General features: G+C 41.7%; 1 protein-coding gene across 1 annotated transcript; it reads right to left on the bottom strand.

Annotated features, from left to right (window-relative positions):
* Positions 1 to 7: 7 nt before the first annotated feature.
* polq (polymerase (DNA directed), theta) lies at positions 8 to 16,693 on the bottom strand. The gene is made up of 36 exons (XM_063477249.1): positions 16,626 to 16,693; positions 16,392 to 16,491; positions 15,842 to 16,314; positions 15,520 to 15,749; positions 14,708 to 14,884; positions 14,366 to 14,496; positions 14,107 to 14,263; positions 13,659 to 13,770; positions 13,355 to 13,556; positions 13,137 to 13,278; positions 12,824 to 12,970; positions 12,312 to 12,524; positions 12,065 to 12,207; positions 11,671 to 11,860; positions 11,246 to 11,388; positions 10,853 to 11,046; positions 10,377 to 10,501; positions 9,285 to 9,528; positions 6,961 to 8,506; positions 5,681 to 6,877; positions 5,275 to 5,599; positions 4,970 to 5,110; positions 4,678 to 4,880; positions 3,988 to 4,195; positions 3,719 to 3,912; positions 3,481 to 3,609; positions 3,171 to 3,345; positions 2,934 to 3,057; positions 2,171 to 2,271; positions 1,962 to 2,044; positions 1,783 to 1,884; positions 1,587 to 1,698; positions 777 to 901; positions 530 to 665; positions 310 to 416; positions 8 to 233 (listed from the first exon to the last, which is right to left on the bottom strand). The coding sequence occupies exons 1-36, from the start codon at positions 16,691 to 16,693 to the stop codon at positions 120 to 122; spliced, it is 8,313 nt and encodes a 2,770-aa protein (XP_063333319.1). The 3' UTR covers positions 8 to 119.
* Positions 16,694 to 17,910: the final 1,217 nt, after the last annotated feature.

Genomic DNA, 17,910 nt, shown 5'->3' with positions numbered 1-17,910 from the left:
GTGGGACTGCTACATTTCATCATTGCCACTGTAGTGATTAAAAACATAACACAGTATCTACATATTAATAACTGAGGAAAAGTGCATTGTGTCTGGTTTAAATATCAAACTGTAACATTTCATATATCGAGGTCCTGCAGGTTCCCCCAGCTGGGTCCCACTTTGACTTTGGCCTTCAACTTCACATAGAGTTTCACTGCTGACTCCATCTCTCTCTTGACTATCTGTGCAACCTGACAGAAGCAGAGGTTTGTGTGAGAGACACTTCATACAGCTGTGTGCAACCCAAACAGTAATTCCTTTATGTACCTGTATGAGGTCTTCTTCTGTGGCTTCGTAGATGAGTTCATCATGCAGCTGCAGGATGAAGTAAGCTCCTCTGAGTTGAGATCTTCCAGCTCTGCGATGATTACGGACTGACGAAATTACAGACGTGATTAATTTACAGCCTTAAACATGATGCAGGGCTTATCGCTCCCTGCATGTTGCATTAATGCAAAAAAAGTAAAAGAATTTATGTTCAGGTCACCTGAATTTGTGTGCTGGTGAGACAGAGGAGCTGCAGGATACGTATTTCGTAGCCGTTTCTGGATGTTGACAGTGGCAAGTTTAACAATATCAGCTGCAGAGCCCTGTACGGTTGTGTTCACTGCCTGCCGCTCTGCCTAAAAAAGTTTTGTGTTTTAAGGAAAAGGTGAAAAAAAGTGGAAGAAGCACTGCATGAGTTTTAAATGACATGCTTCACATCTAAATTCTGACAAAGAACTCGTGCTCACGTGAGCTTTAATGTGCGCATTGTTGCTGGTTATTCCAGGTAGATATCTTCTGCGACCCATCAGCGTCTGGACATAGCCGTCCTTTATACAGTTCCTCACAGTCTGTTTAAGAAAAGCATTGATCCCTGAAATGTCAGAAAGAAAATGTTTTAAAATGAGAATGTAGAAGTAAGTTTAACCAGTTTAAAGCAAACCTGTCGGTGGTTCAAGCCGCCTCTACAATTGACCATGGTCTGCTATACTGGATTATCAATCCAACTCTTGGTCTTGTTATGCTCCTCAGCTTGTTTTAGTACTAATAACTGAACGACGTTAAGAAGTTTACACTTACATAAGTCTAATCTTCACAACACTGATGAGATTAGAAAAAACATTTCACATAGTACCAAAAAAGCCAACCAAACAAACACAAACATTCAAGATCTTGTTGTGTCTCTTATTTCAAGTACAGGCACATAATTTCAATTTAATGTTTTTATTTTTTTTTCCTGTTATCTCATTGTAGCTATAAACCCCTCAATATTCCAACCTATATACTGCAGCACATCCCGTGAACTGGATTGTCCCATATGCAGAATTTGTGTTTTTTAGTACAGTGTGAGGCATAACAGTGCAGAGAATATGCATGCGTCTTTCAGATGGACTCAAACTGGATGAAGAAAAAGTCACATGGGAACAGCTACATTATGCATGTGTGCAGCAGTCTGCGTGGGTGTAAGAGACACCGTGGCAACAACCGGAAATACACGCCTAACATTAGTGATATTACTAATATTGAGATATGTGTAGTGGGGAAGCCCCGGTGTATACCTTTGTATCTGGCTTTGAAACTCTCAATGTAGCATGCTGCATCATTCTCATCCACTCCCATTTGCTCCCCCAAAGACTTTGCTCCCATCCCGTAGATGATGCCATAGCAAATCTGCAAACACAGAAGCATGTACTCCCCTGGTGATCTTGCATGTGTGCATGTCCTTGCCGTCTACCCTTTCCAGCCTAGTTGTACCTGTTTTGCCTGTTGTCTGAGGCTGTCATTCACTGACTCCGGCTCGACACTCTTCCACTCAGCCGCAATGCAGCGAAACACATCTGCTCCACCATTCAGCACCTGGTGAACATGCAAAGTTCACAATTTGAGTTTACATATTGTTTTCTTTCCATTAACCAGATTTAAATTTCACTGACCTGCAGGAGACGCTGATCCTTTGAGAGATGAGCTAGCACTCTCAACTCCAGCTGGGAGTAATCAGCTGCTAATATCATTCCACCTACACAACAGTACAAAGCTTATAGAAGCGCCTGAGGCAAAGCTACAGGAAGGATAGGTAACCACTCATCTATATGAACTATACGTGGATGTACCAGTATTATTATTAGAGAATTATTATATTAACCTGAAAAAGGAATGAAAGCATGTCTCATGCTAACAGAGAAGGCAGGGCCTTGTTCTGAAGTTCCAGCTGCGACTGAAGATACCACAGAGCGGCTCCTCTTTCTGTAACAACAGTGTAAAAAAATCGTTATAGCAAGTCCACCCTGCCACATCACTCCGAGCTACTTAACTTTTAAAGCAGTTAGTTTTGGAAAAACCCCTCACCCACATTAATCCAATGTAAATATGGAAGTTTTGCATTATTTTAGGGGTGTAATACTATTACTCTGTTGTTGGCCTATTTCTACTTCATAGACAGACCTATGAATATGAACAGAACATTCGGCATAATAAAAGAGATGAGCACAGTGCAAATTTCCACTGAAAAATACTTTACAGGTTATTATTAAGTAATATGCCACATTTAACAGGAGGCAAATAAAACAAACTACATATTTTAACAGATATTTTTAACACAGTTACATGTACTGTAAAATAAATTAAAAAACTGCAGTCAGGCCTACAGTAACAGCTCTGAAACTGAATTTATTTAGTGAGAAGCGTGTTTTCTCATTTACATATAAAGTTGTTGTTTTTTCATTTTTTTAAATTTTCTTTTTATTGACTGTCTTTGCATCTCATGACCTCTTGTTCGTTTCTTTCGCTTTCCTGTTTATTTCTTTGTAACATAGAAAATGCTAAATTGTAAAAAAACATATTTATATAATTAAAACTTGATGAATTCCCCTTTAAAAACAAAACACTTTGATCAAGTTTAACCTTACCCTGCTTTGGTCATCCTGTAACAGCCATCTTGTGAAGGTGGGCTCTCACCCACCGTGGTGGGCATGTGAATCTCAAAGTCTTTGGGGACGTTCTGTATGTTTGGCTCGGTGAAACTCACTCTACCTGAGGACAGAATGAGCCGAGTCACTACAGGCTTCATATTTAACCTAAAGGGAAAATGTATTTGACAGCAGTGAAATCTCAGAAGTCTTCGTGTGCTGGTGTTTGTGTTTTACCTGTGGCTGTGTGTGTTTGAGCGATGGGGTATATCCTGTCCATCTCCAGTGTGGGGTGGTATTGTTTTTCCCTCTGCAGAGGAAAGACCACTTTAGTCAAGGCGTTAGTGATACGTCTCCACTCCAGAATTACACCTGGCAACGTGTGCAGCGGGCGAAGTTTCTCCAGAACATCCTGCTTCGAGAAATAAATGTTAGAGTTACGAAGCCAAAATAATGATTTACAGTTTTATAATATAATAAATAAGTTTCTTGACAGCAATTAGGTGCAGCAGCAACATTAATTTGGTGAATTGCGAAATTGCTTCACCTTTGTGGTGCTGAACTGCTTCCCAAGTCGCACTCTGCCACCTGCCCTCCTCGTGTATCCCAGAGTTTTCTTACTTTTTGATCCACCTACGTCACCATTTGGAGGTAGGTGGAGTTCTAAGAACAACACCTGCGGCAAACGTGAGCACACACAAGTTCAGAAGTCTTACTATGCTTTGCGCAGACTAATTGGCAATTTTACTCAAAAACTTAGACGGGATCAAGAAGAAGTGTCTGACCTGTGCAATGTCATCGACGCAGGTGAGGGAGAAGCTGTGTCCAGCCAGAGCGTAAGCTTCAGATTCCAGCGCAGACAGTTTGGCTTGCATGACGTGTTTTTGTCGTTCACACTCTTCAACACTGAAGCCGACTCCGTTCAGTTCCAGCAGGGCCAAACAAACCTGGGAAGGCATCTCTATGCTCCTGAAGAAATCTGACATATGTACGATATTGTTAAACAAATGTCTAAACACATATTTCTGAACACATGGAGTGTGAGTTTCTATACCCAGTGTGCCCTCTTTCTCTAGCATGCCGGTCAGATGGTTCATGATGGTGTGTATGAGCACGCTTGTGGTTGCCACCCTAACACGGGGACAGTGTGAATGTGCATTTCCAAATCCGTCCAGCAGCGGTAACTCTTCTGGACAGTAGACAGTGACCATGTTGGGTAAAGTCCTCTCCTCACTGCCAGGGTCCAGCAGCCAACACGCAACCTGTGATAGATATTCACAACTTCAGCATGACATTTATTTTCTTTATCAATTTTTTCCCTCCAAGCATGGCAGCTGTATTTATTGACATAAACCCGTAATGTTATTAGCGTATCTGAGACAAAATGGACATTTATTTTTATATATTGCTGAGAAAATATGTTGATAAGTATAAGCAGATCATCTCCTATTGCTCGCGGGAAAGATTATATATCTCGGCTGACTTGGAAAAGACTCAATATCCCCCTGGATGAGCTGGAGGATGTGTCGGGGATGAGAGCCCACGATCCGACCCCGGATAAGCAGTAGGAGGTGGATGGATGGATCGATCATCTCTTATCGTTTAGTGTCAGCCTTACATATTACCAAGATGCAATCACAAAACCTCACAGGTTGAGATAAAAATGATAGTTTAAAATGAACTGCACTTGAATGGAGAAGTTTCAGGTTGCACACGTGACTTCGGTGTTTTTCTGTTTTCTCACCTTTGGGTCTTCACAGTTTCCTTCCAAGCTGATTCCACAGCTCAGTACAAGCGTCTTGTACACCTGTATGATGTCATATACAACTACCGCACGCACTTCATGACCAGCTGATTGGCTGCTCAGACAAGCTTTCACCTGCTCCAGCCTCTCATTTACTGGCAAGTCATTATCCAGTGGAGGAGGGGCCAGACTGGAGCTCAGGCCTAAGGGAAACGCAAACAAGGTCAACTGAGAAAACACTGTTAAAGAGCAAGCTGGTAACATCAAACTGAATGTATTTTTCCGTCACTACCTTTGCTCTGCTCTTGCTGCAGAGATACATAGTATGCGTCTCTTCCTCCCCAGCATACAGACAATCCGATCAGAACAAGCCCTTCGCTGTTCCTTAATGGAAATCCAACAGGCGTGTTGAGCCTGTGCTGAGCTGCTGACCCTGCACAGAAAATAAATGGATGAAGTCACTGATCTCATCACAGGCTAATTTAGTGGTGTTTATGCTAACGAGAAAAAAATACAGGCGCTAAAGAAATCTTGTCAGATGATGCAAATATATTGAGTGCCTTGGAACTGCTTCACCCTAAATGACTCTTCAGTTACCTCTCTTGTGTTTCCCTCCTATTTCCCCCTCAGGCTGCTCTGTCCTTTCACAGGCCAAAGCCAGAGAGTAGCGCTGTTTTGTTTTCCACTCTTTAATGAACGTTTCAAAGAGGCGCCTGTCGCTTGCCACGTCTATGATGGAGAAAGTCCCGGAGTTGCTGGAACATACAGATGCATCCTGGGACAGCTGAAGCGTGAAGCTTTCGTGAAACACAGGTGATTCTGTATCAGAAAGAGGCTGTGGCTGTGGGGAGGATGGAGGAACAGAGTGTCGGGGAGGGCCGAGGGTCTCGCTGGTGGATGTGGTTTTCAAATTTGACTGCAGAACAGTTGTTAGTTCAGGATTAGGTAGCGTCTGTGGTTCCTGTCCACATTTTTGGTGGTGATCAGTTGTTGATTCTAGACTCTTATTGTCAGAAGCAGAAACTACTGATCGAAGATTATGGTTTCCTGTGGGAGTTTTAGGACATTTTGCAATTGCCAATTTTTCTTGAAAGCGGCTTGACGGAGTCGACTGGTTCAGTGGTGACTGGATGGATGAGGTGGTCAGCTTTACTCTCGGTGTAACAGGTGGTGTTTCCTGAGTTGGGGGAATGAGGTCACCAGCAGAGCCTGGTCTTTCTAGTAAATTTTCACTGTCACTTCTTAAAGGTCGTCCTTCTTGAGAGTTACTTGTAGCAGCAGATTGCTGTAACTTCTCCCTCTTTTTGCCTGCTTGCTTCGAGGACTCTGGTATCAGTGGAGCACCAGCTGTGTTTGCAGCAGCAGCAGCGTGCGTTTGAATGACTGTCAGGCCTTCTGTTGTGTTTTGCAAGGGCTGGTCAGACATGCTAGGCCAGCGGTCAAAGATCTCTTGTAAACCAGGGCTACAATCAAATGCACTTTCTGGAGCATTTTGCAGAAAGGGTTGTTTAAAAACTGTATTATGTGACAATATGGCATCCATTTTCTTTTTATTTTCCTTCTCTTCTCCTTTAGTCTCTACATGTTTTGCATTTTCAACATCTTCAATACCTATTTCCTGTCTCCCTCCTGGTTTAACACTTTCTTGTGTGCTACGCTGTTTAATGTTTTTTAGATGACGTCGATTTTTCTCATCATGTTCATTTTGAGGTGTAGTAGTGAGTTGTGGCTGCATCTGTCCTTCACACAGAACATTCTCTTCTGGGTTCACTTGCTCATGCTCTTGTTCAGTACCGTCTGCTTGTCTGAACAAACTCTGCCTTTCCAGATAGTGTTCACCGATCAGCAGCGAGTCACCCCACTCTGACAGGTTAAAGAAAGACTCGCCCCATTGGATTGCCTCCTGTTTCTCTGCTTCCTGGTTGGCAAGAAGCTCACTGCGTCGTCTCTCCTGGGTCGATGAAGCACGCTTTTCTTTCACCTCCTGGCTTATAGATTCCTCCTCATCTGATTTGTCAGGGATCTGGTGGGGGCTCAGATCCGCCAGCAGAGGGCTGTGATATAAGCTGTCAAAAAGGAAGCTACTGCTTCTGTTAAGACTCACAGAAGAGGTCTGATTAGGATCCGGGGCCTCATCATTAAATGCACCTTCATTTTCATCTTTATCCATGTTATCACCACCTCCTGGCTCAGGGGAAATCTTTGAGAAAGAAACAAACAAGTATTTATAAAGAAGATCATATTCACACAATTCTAGCATAATATATGTTTCCAGTCTCTTACCTGATGGCTGGTATTGAGGATGAGCTCCATCTGGCTATCTGTGAGAGAAATATTGAAGCTGGGGTGTGCTTTGTCTGGCCCTTTAAGCCCATTTGTTCTTTCATGTCCATTTTCCTCCAGACCTGCAGCTACTTCCAACAATTTATCTTCTCTTCTCTTTTTTGTTTCAACTGCCTGATCCATACATCTGACCTCCTCATCTGTCTGTTGAACAATGATTCTCTCAGTCTGAGTGTCCAGTTCAAAGCTGTCACCAAAACTCTCTTCTCCCATTTTAACATCCCCCTCAATTTCATCATCTGTCTTATCTCCTCCGTAGAGCTCAGGAGATGAAAACTTCTCTCTGCCATCCATCCGTCTTCGCTTGGCCTCAGAAACAGCGGCAGAGGAGTCAGAGAGGGGAGAGTTTAATGTGTCTGGATTTGTAGGTGCAGAAGTACGAGGAGGAGTTTCGTGCATAGGGTGAGGGGCAGGAATAGTTACTAGCAGCTGACCCGAATGAGCTGAATTTTTGACTGAAGAAACTATTGCAGGTTTCGAGTGTGACGTTTCTGCGGTCTCAACGTTATCTTGCAGATTTTTGTCAGTCTGTATGGAGTGCAGGACTTTTCTTAAGGCTCTCTTCAGTATACCAGGCTGCACAGGTGAAACAGTAAGTCCTGTGGTGCAGTCTCCTTTCACTGTCCTTGTGGAAACAGTTTGCTGTTGTTCTGCCCATGATATTGGCGCTCTAAAACGTGGAAGCAGTATTGGAGAAGGTGAGGCCTGAGGCTGTGGTCCCGGTGCAGGCACAGGCAGGGGGCTAGATATAATCTCAGCCAACTCCTGTGTTAGGCTCTGTTCAGGAACAGGCTGATTTACTTGATAATTCTTTGGCCTGATTGAGACCGTGACTCTATCTGCGTCTCTTTCTTTTTGCTTTGCTTTGTGGCACTCCTTCTCTTCCTGCTCTGACCCTATGTTCTCTGCGTTTTCACCTTGATTTTTTGCAGCATTTGTTATTGATTTCTTTGTCACTGCTTTTGATGTTTCATTTTTTCTTTCCACTTTAACTTCACTGTTTGCTTCCCCGATTTCTGGGTCAGATCTGCCTGCCTTTCTGGGATCTTCCAGTGTTTTCTTTGATTCCATCACTCCTAACATCCCCTGCTCTTTTCCTGCTTCCCCTTTTTGCCTGCTGTTCCTTCCCTCCATTTTCACTTCAGACATCTTTTCATCACTTTTAAAGCTTTCCCTAATCTCTTCTCCATGATCATTGTTTGTCTCTGGTTCTTGTACACTGAGACACGAGGAGGACGAGGTGTCTGAATCCCCAGAGTGATGGTCATCAGGGCTATTTACAGCAGGAGCCCCAGGAGGAAGACTTGTAGGATCCCAGTGAATTCCTAACTGGGCCAGGTCTTCTTGAAGAAGGAGCCTTGCCTCAGACACTATCTCAACAGCTGCCTCCTGTTCTGTGAGAGCCCGTCCACCGGTCACCCAGACACATCGGAGGCTTCGTCTCTCAGCTGCCTCCACTTCACTCTCATCCACTGCACGCTTGGAGCTGATGAAGGCAGACAATACAAGACTGGTTATAGGTTATAAAGTTTTCAGGAGATTATAACTTGAGTGCATACCTTTTGAAATTGAGTTTGAGTTTAGATGGTTTACCACACCTGTTATCACATCAGCTACTTTACGGGGGTAACTAAAAATTTTGATCTGTGAGAGATTGACTTGGAACTAAAGGTTGGTAGTTTAAATTGTTTTTTAGTTTGATTCACAGTGCAGTTGTTCAGTTGTTATTCCTTTTTTTTTTTTAGACTGTGCATATAATTATGTTCCTCCTGTAAGCACATCAGGATTATTCAGTTGCATTAACTTTAAAAGTTATTAATAAAAAAATTAATCAAGTTCAGATTACACTGATTAATTTCTTGGCAATATTATTTTTCTCTGTTTTTCCAGCAGCGTTCTGCAACATTTACCAGGTCACAATTCTTGAGAAATGGAGCACATGCAAAGGAAAATCCTAATAAATATTTCTGCAGACCCAGGTCGCTTTCTTTAAAATTGCAAAAAATGAAAAATGCACTGGCCTTGATGGAAGCAGTCTTATGTACCTTATGCACCACTAAGATGCTCCACCCACCCATTTTTTCCCATTTAATCCTTAAATCCCTTTTATGCAGTACGTAGCACATTTGAAAAAATGTATCAGATTCGCTGATTAAAAATTTAAAAAGCAATGCCATTATTTGCCCAGACAGCAGAACCAAAGAAGTGCCATTCTTCAGTGACCTATCAGGGACTTCATATCTTTAACATAAATACACACCTACCTCTTAAATGGGATGGCACTCCGCAGGGCTTTCTCAACATCAGCTACGGTGGCCCTGGCCAGCTCTGCGACAGTGCAGAGGCCTTGGGCGTAGAGCGCTCTGGCTCGAGTTGCATTCAGAAGGGAAACTCTGACCAGGTCGACCAGCTCCCTCTGGACTCCAAAGCTCAACCTGGTCTGGTACTGGGATAAAAGCAGTTCCATGTTGTGCCAGCCGAGACGCTTGCAGAACACAGTTACCATACCTGAGGGAACACATTTACACGCTTAGTTACCAACATGTTGCTTTTTGTTCTGTTTTTCTTTCGTTTCTTGTTGTGATTACACTGATCACTGATTCAACAGCATTTAGATCCATCCTGACCCAACGAAACGTCTGAGGCACACTAGAACGAAATATGTTAACATGAATTACCTTAGAAAATCTCATACTAACCTGACTGAAAAACATGGACATCTATGAATGATGGATACATGTCTATAAGTTATGTATATAGGTGCAGAAACACATTTAAGTTGTAGTGGAGGTAAGTCTCTCCTGCGTATCTACCACTCAGAAGTGTTCCTGCCTCTTGTATTGAGTTAATATTCTTGTTAATGTTCTGTTTAAATGGTAAATGGCCTGTATTTGTATAGCGCTTTACATAGTCCCTAAGGACTGCAAAGCGCTTTACACGTTCAGTCATCCACCCATTCACACACTAGTGATGCGAAGCTACATTGTAGCCACAGTCGCCCTGGGGCGCACTGACAGAGGCGAGGCTGCCGAACACTGGCGCCACCAGGCCCTCTGACCACCACCAGTAGGCAACAGGTGAAGTGTCTTGCCCAAGGACACAACGACCGAGACTGTCCGAGCCGGGGCTTGAACCGGCAACCTTCCGATTACAAGACGAACTACCAACTCTTGAGCCACGATTGCCCGGCTAACTTTACCTTTAAACACGACTGTTTAAAGGTAAAGTTTTGTCACAAATTCAAAGGGTGCGTATTCTAAAGTGTAACGTGTTCTCTGCTGCAAGCCTCAGAAAAGCTTTACGCTCAAGCCTCCAGAGGCACTGGAACAACTTGTCTTAATCTCTTAAGTATCTACCTGCATACGTGGAAGCAGACTGCTGCAGAGATTGTAACTGCCCACGACTGCAGTTGTATTTGTTTGCAACAGTTCCCAAAGGCACCTCATTCACCAGATCCTGCAGTACAAGAGTTGTGAAAAACCTGAGAGCAAGTGAAAGAAAAGAAGATGAGAATTACAAAGGATTCAGTCAAACAAAAGAATATACCTTTTCCAGTAATGAAATATATCCCTTATTTGTTTTGGGGTTGGGTTTTTTTCCCCGTGCTTCTCATATGAGTCAGCTTTTAAACAAGGGCCGCAATGTTAGGAATCACTATGCACACAATGAACAATATAATGTAATCCAGTACTAAACCCTGATTCATCATTAACATTTCAAGGTTTGCAGCAGTTTGAGGTTCTGAAAACGTGAACTGAAAACTAAATGTAAAGGGTATTCAGCAAGTATATGTTATACACATGACTTTCAAATTATAATAAATGTGCTTTACCGTTTATGAATAGCCATTTGTCTGTGCTGCTTTTCTGTCTTGGCAACAAGTTTCCCGCTGACAGATCGTGCCAAAAAGCCTTCCTGGACGCCAACCAGTTCTGCTACTCTCTTCATCGATGATGACAGCTGCTCCCACAGACAGAAGAACTGATACCAATCTATGGTGGTCCACTCTGCGTACAGTGGAGTGATCTGAGGAGAATTTGGACACAGTATTTCAAATATTTAGATTTGGAGGAGCAGTGTGGAATTTTAAGAGAGGTGTCCTCTCAAAATATTTTTGTTACCTATAAGAAAGTTAGGATTTAAGCACCATTAGGCATGCATCAACAAGCTTAAGAGGTATTATATAGCCAACAGAAAATGTTCCAACAAGTTTTAATATATGTACCAGGTACAAAATGTGCAAATCATTTTCTAGGACAAAGCCCTTCATGGCCCGCTGCAGGTCTGCAAATATTCCTAAAGCCTCAGGAGGAGATAGGGAGGAAGAAAGGGTGGCGGCGCCAAGTTGAGTTGGACAGTACCGCTCGTCTGGGTATGCAAAGACACAGACAGAGAGCATATAATTCACTGAAAATCTGATAAGAAAATGATACTAGGACCAAAGAAAGTAAAAGAATCACAGTGAAATTAGTCTTTTATCAATTATCTGTGAAAACATTTTTTTTTAAATGTTGAAAACAACTATTTGAAATATACATTTCTACCAGAACATAATATTATTGAAGGCCTATTCATCATGTACCAGTTTAGCAGTGATATGAAAGGGGGAAGGATGAATACTGCAGAATATTATCAAAACTGTGGCATTACCTTGTCCATCTTTTTGAATGTTAATAAATTCATTCTCCATCAACCATTCAACACAGGTCTCAATAGAGCCTTTACTGGTCTCTTCTTTGGAGACTTTTTTGCCGTGACATTTCATGCTGGCAGCCAGAAGTGAGCACGAAGCATACAATCTCACATCTTGCGGAGTGCTGGCTACACCTCCAACGATTATCTGTGTGTCAGAATGAGGAGAATAAGGAAGACAAAACAATTACAGACATTTTGACGCAGCTGCTTGTTTAGTCACTGTGAGGTTAGGTAAAGTACCTTGACCGTACATCAGTTAAACTAGTGCAATAGCTGTTATAAAAGAAGGAAATAATCTACTTTAAGCATAACTTGTTACTATTCCTACCAGTTTGAATAATAATCATACCTCCAGGATGGCTCGTAGCATGCTAGTGGTAACACCTTCACCCTCTCTTCTCACCAGGCAGCTGCTGATTGGCTGAAGAGCACCTTTAAGCAGAGTGATACCTTTCTGACGCTCTGCCTCCTTACACACCAGCACACTTTCACCTGGAAGGAAAGGACAAAATGATAAAACACAAAATAAAACTCTAATTTTAATTCAATTTTGCAAACAAAATAAACTTCATTCATTCATGAAAGACTTCCCACACCTGTAGTGTCAATTCCTTTTCTCCCTGCTCGTCCTGCCATCTGTTTGTATGTGAGCGGATCCAGCAAGTGACCGTTGAATGTGGGAGTTCGAATGATGACCCTGCGCGCTGGGAGATTAACCCCTGATGAGAGGGTCGAGGTGGCAGCCAGGACTCTGATCATGCCCTGGCGAAAAGCTCCCTCCAACACGTCACGTTCATCGAATGTTAATCCTGCAGAGTCAAACATTAACTCATATATACATACTCAAAAAAATATTGCATTTAGTCTAGAACAATGGTTCTCAAACCGCGTGGCAGGCCCCAATGGGGGACCAACCAGGTGACCAATAAGAAATTAAACTAAGTTGATTTAATATAACAATACAGTTATATTATTCAACAACTATTGACAATAGTTGTTGAATGTGGGGGCATCAAATTATTTTACAAAGTGGGGCATGCTAGAAAAGGTTTAAGATCCAGTAGTCTAGACTCAGCTGTGGTTAAAAGGATTGCATAAATGTGTTCACCAGCATGGTGGAAGGCCACACCCCATGGCACAGTGCGCTGCAGGATGGGGTCCAAACCAGCTGGAGTTCGTCTTAATTGAGCTATTACATCCACTAGTCCCTCCTGATCCAGACGCACTGGCTGAGGCTCAGCTTCGCTCTGACGCTCTGAGAAAAAACATACCAAACATACCACACCATAAGATTTGAGATAAAATTCTGTGACTCAAATATAATAAATTCATTAAAAAACTGAATGTGCATATCATAACATGCTGCAAAAACAGGCTATTGTTCTACCTCATTCTGAAATAAGTATTTAAACTTCACAAACCAGCATGTCTGAGGTTGTAAAACTCTCTCGCGATAGTATCTGCCAGTTTCTCACACCAGTTCTTTGAAGGGCAGAATAGCAGCACGCAGTGGCCCTCTCTCGCTGTCTCATAGCACAAGCTCACTACGTGGTCATCATCACCCTATGACGTAAAGAATCTGTTAATATACTACTATTCATGACAAACTATGTCTCATCTCTGGACTTTACTCAGTTACCTTAACGTGGAGTGCAGGGTTAAAATGTCGGACCACAGAGAGGCTCTGGTCATAGATGTTGCAGCCCACCTTGAGGTGCTCCTGCAGGGGTACGGGTCTATAGTCTGTCTGGTACAGCTCTGCACCTAACCAGCTAGCCAGGAGCGAGAGGTTTGGCAAAGTGGCACTCATACCGATTATTTGAATGCCCTCAGAAAGAGACCTGCAGAAAGACTAATTAACACTTTTGGCAGAGGAGCATGATTTTTAAAGACTGCAAATTCAGAAAAGGTCAGGCCAAAAAAATAAAATAAATGGCACAAACCCCATGCTGTTCTGCTTCTGTGCAATGTAGCGGATTTTAGTTAAGAGCAATTCCAGCAGGTATCCTCTTCCAGAATCTCCAACCATATGCAGCTCATCTACTACCACCATACCTTGAAGCACAAAAATAACAAACTCATTCTCTATAAATTATATCAATGAATGCAAACAATTAGGACTGCAAAGCAATAATATCTTTTAGAATTTAGTATTTCTGTATTTAGTAATTTACTGTAGTGTATTGACTTTGTTAAATTACTTCTTTTATTTCAGTTTATAAAATACCTGCAAATAACCCAAAGGCGTTCGGTTTACACTGATAAAAGTGAGAAAAGAAGGAACTTCTTAAACTTGAAAAGCTGGAGTTAAGCAAATGTTTGACATGACCGTCAACTGACGACTCAATTGTTCAACTGTTTCAGTACTAGCAACTATAACAAATATATTACCTAGAAGAGTCATACTATTCTCTTCAATGAGTCTGTTAATAAGAGAGTTGGCTTTTTCTATGGTGCAAACAGCTACATCCAGAGCTGTGAACCCTCCAGCAGCAGAGGTGCTGCCCATGTACCCCTCCACCCGAACTCCTGCCTCTTCAAATATGCTCTACAAGATAAGATACACAAGTGTGTTAGACTGAGACATATACACAGAAAACACTTTGTCCATAACTATATGCATGAATTTCTCTGTTCACTGCTCGCGCACCTGAAGGTAATGCATCTTCTCTTTTGCAACAGAGACAAATGGCAGGATGAAGAGAGCTTTTCTTTTTGTCTCCAACACACGCTTTAACATCAACAGCTCTGACACCAGAGTTTTTCCAGCACTAGTAGGGGCTGAAATTTAAAAAAACAAACAAAAACGAAACAATAATAATAATAATAATAACAACAACAATAATAATAATAATTGAAAAGATTTTCCCAACTGATATGCCTGTTGCTCCTCTCTCCCCAAGACCCAGTTTAGAAACCTTTAACCTTAAAGAGGGCGGTTTGAGATCACAGAGGAGAGAATAAAGAAAACATAAAACTTTGAGATTCTTACCAGAATACACCAGGTTACCTCCCCGCAGCACCTGTCCAACAGCAAGGCACTGAGCCTGCCACTCAAACATCCGAGTCACTCCATGTTTCTGGTATCGATCCAGCACAGGTTTTGGTAAGCCCCAGTTGGAAAGCAACAGCTTTTCAGCTTGGTCAGGAGGAGCACACAAGGCAGGACCTACAGTAGGACACAAGGTATTACACGTAGTATTGAATCAAAATCTTCAATGCTTTGTTTAAAACAGATATGTGATCATGTCACACACATGTCAAATATAAATGCAGTTTAATGAAACAGTCCAAATCTGGGCACACATGAACAAGAAAGCCATTCATACAAGCTGCAAAACTGGTTTACTAAAAGGATAAAATAGCCACCTGCTGCAGGGCCTCAAAACTGTGTTCAGTGGTCGCACCACTGCCTTTGATTATATTCAATATGAGGCAACTTTATTTTATTTGGGCCTTTTTTCTTCTCGTCTTCATGCCTTTCCTTGTCTTATGTAAAACAGTTTTAACTGCTTTGTTGGCGATTGGTGCTAAACAAACAAAATCCCCTACCTCATTTCTCATCTAAGGGGAAGCAGCTTGGAAATGTTGCTATAGATATGTATGCTATGAACGTTGATATTGAAACCATGTTCTGAAGAGGGTTTACTTATCATATCAAATTTTACAACCTTGATTATTTCTGTGCACATTCCTGAGCTGTATGCAGTAACACACACAATAGTTCATCTGTGTTTCGTCCAGCAGCCAGCTGAATGGTTAATCTAGCTCGACGGTTTTATGTCAGTGCCTGGTGTACTTTACCTGGATGAGGCAACGTGTCACTGAGAGTGCTGAGCTCTAAGCCGCTGGGGACTGTGAGCACAGAAGCAGACTGACTCTGTAACGATCGCTGGAGTTTGGCCCTCTTCATAGCTGCCGCGAGATGGGTGGGGCTGAACAAGATGTAGTCCCTGGATAGATGGCCATTCTTACTTGACCCATTTTTGTCTTCACTAAAAGGAGAACTCTTTCTTTTAGACACAAGCTTCTGGCTGTGGAACAGAGCAAGAGAGAATATGTTGACAGAAGCAGTTCAGGAGGACATTAAAGAAATAATACAAAAGCTAGACAAGTTAAAACACACATGCTGGATCTGCCTGCTTGCTGACTGTTTTGTGTGTTCTGGCAAGCTACAACGTTGACAACGGCAGAAGCAAGCTTTGAAGTAGTGCTCTGTGGATGTTCCACTTCCTCCGAGTCCTCACTGAAGAGAAGCTTTTGAGCAAGCTCTTTGCAGTCAGCTCTCCACCTCGCTCGCTTGCTATCTCCTCTAGGCTCACAGACTCCATCCAGAGGGCAAGGGTGTCTGTGCGATCTTTTGTCTGAGGGGTGAAAAGATGCTCTATCTCTGACCTGCACCAAATCTCTCTCCTTTTCATTTTGTGCAACTAGTTCAAGGGGGCGTAAAGGGGCAAAGGGAGTTGATGCTGATGATGGTCTTTCCGGGGTATGTCTGTTTACTGCGGGCTTCACAGGGTCCACAACATCTAGCGCCTGCAGGACCTCTTCACTGAGAGCTAAAGTGGACTCTCCCAGCAGAAACACAGCTCCTCCGTTCTAAGACAAAAAACAATGCTTATGATTTATTTGAATCAAAGAAGGAAAGAGAGAGTAAAATAAGCTGACACACTCACCGTGCGGTTGTCTTTGTTGCTGTTCTGTGATCCGTTTGTTTTGTCTGACAGGCTTGTTTTCTGTCTGTCTCCGTTTGGTGGCTCATCATGAGCTTGGAAGCTGTGCGCAGAAATAAGTACATTCATTACTTCAACACGTACGACTGGCGATTATATTAATATTGGTGTCTCCAAGCAACAGCTGACTGTTCATAAATGTCATTGCAGATAAATGAAGTGAAACAGGTTACTCACCTTGTTTTCTTTTTGACCTGGTGCTGTCCCATGTAGCTTCTCTTTTTCTGAGGACCCGAGGTGTTCATGCTGAACAAACTGCAGAGGTTTTAGTGAACGCCCGAGTAAGTGGATGTGAATTAACATGACATAAATTTACCCTCGACACAGGCTTATAAACTCAATTTGATGTTTACAAAACAAAAGAAAGCAATTGTCAACTCTTAAGTAATTATTTTAGTAGCTAAAAAAAATCAATAACAAAACTTTTAGTTTGATAAACAAATCTCAAATCAAAAAGACCGCCGGAGCGCCACCCCGGTGTTTCGGTAAAACAGTCCGATGGAATACAAGCTGTTCCTAAGCAAAGTTCCACTTAGCATCACTATTGCTACTACTATCTATTCTACTTTGACTATTAATAGGAGGGATTTTTATTTTAACTACGCATACAGCAGTGAATAATGATTGTGTATTTACAGTGGTACTTTTACTTTCTACTTTACCACTTACGTAAAAGTAAAAGTAATACATTCTAAACCTTACTGAACCTTACAATATAAAAGTAAAACTATCCATTACACACAAAACGGGTTCCATAGCTGTTCTTATATGTTATAGTCTATTATCAAATTATTATAAATGAACAAGCAAGTATTTCATATTTGTAGATGCCCAGGGCAGAGGTGATTGAAGTAATTGTATATACTGTTGCAACGCAAAGAACACACATTAGTATAATATACCATGTATGTGTACTGTAAATAAAACTAATACTGATAACTGACAAATTAAATAAAATGTTGTTTAATACATGTTTTATGATGTTTTATGTTTTGGCAAAATTAATTATGCTCCAGGGTATTTACTGAAAAACACATAATGCCTTAAATTCAGAAAAATTACTACATTAAAAATTCAAAATTAACCCAGAAGGTATTGCGTCTCTTATGAAGTGCTACTTCTTTCCATTTCTTTTCTGGAAATAATGTGTAAATAGAACAATATCATCCTCTTCTTTTACTATAAGTTGGATATTTTATATCTATTTAGTCTGATCCTGTTACAGTGAAAGTAAGTCTGCCTATTCAGTGGGGAGGAATAAAATATATACCAAATATGACAGTAAGCATTTATAATATTTAAAGCTGAATATTCAATTCAGAACTTAAGATGAGTATGATCTACTCTGTTTGCCACGAAAGTGAAATCTGTCAGTCAGAGCATAGGCCTTTACTCAAGACTTCTTTCTTTCCCGTAAGTGCATATTAAATTCTGGGAGGAGCTATTTCCGTGGTTCAGAGAA

Source organism: Pelmatolapia mariae, linkage group LG6 (assembly GCF_036321145.2).
Source record: "Pelmatolapia mariae isolate MD_Pm_ZW linkage group LG6, Pm_UMD_F_2, whole genome shotgun sequence".
In the NCBI taxonomy this organism is placed as follows: domain Eukaryota; kingdom Metazoa; phylum Chordata; class Actinopteri; order Cichliformes; family Cichlidae; genus Pelmatolapia; species Pelmatolapia mariae.
This window is presented reverse-complemented; position numbering and strand designations above follow the sequence as displayed.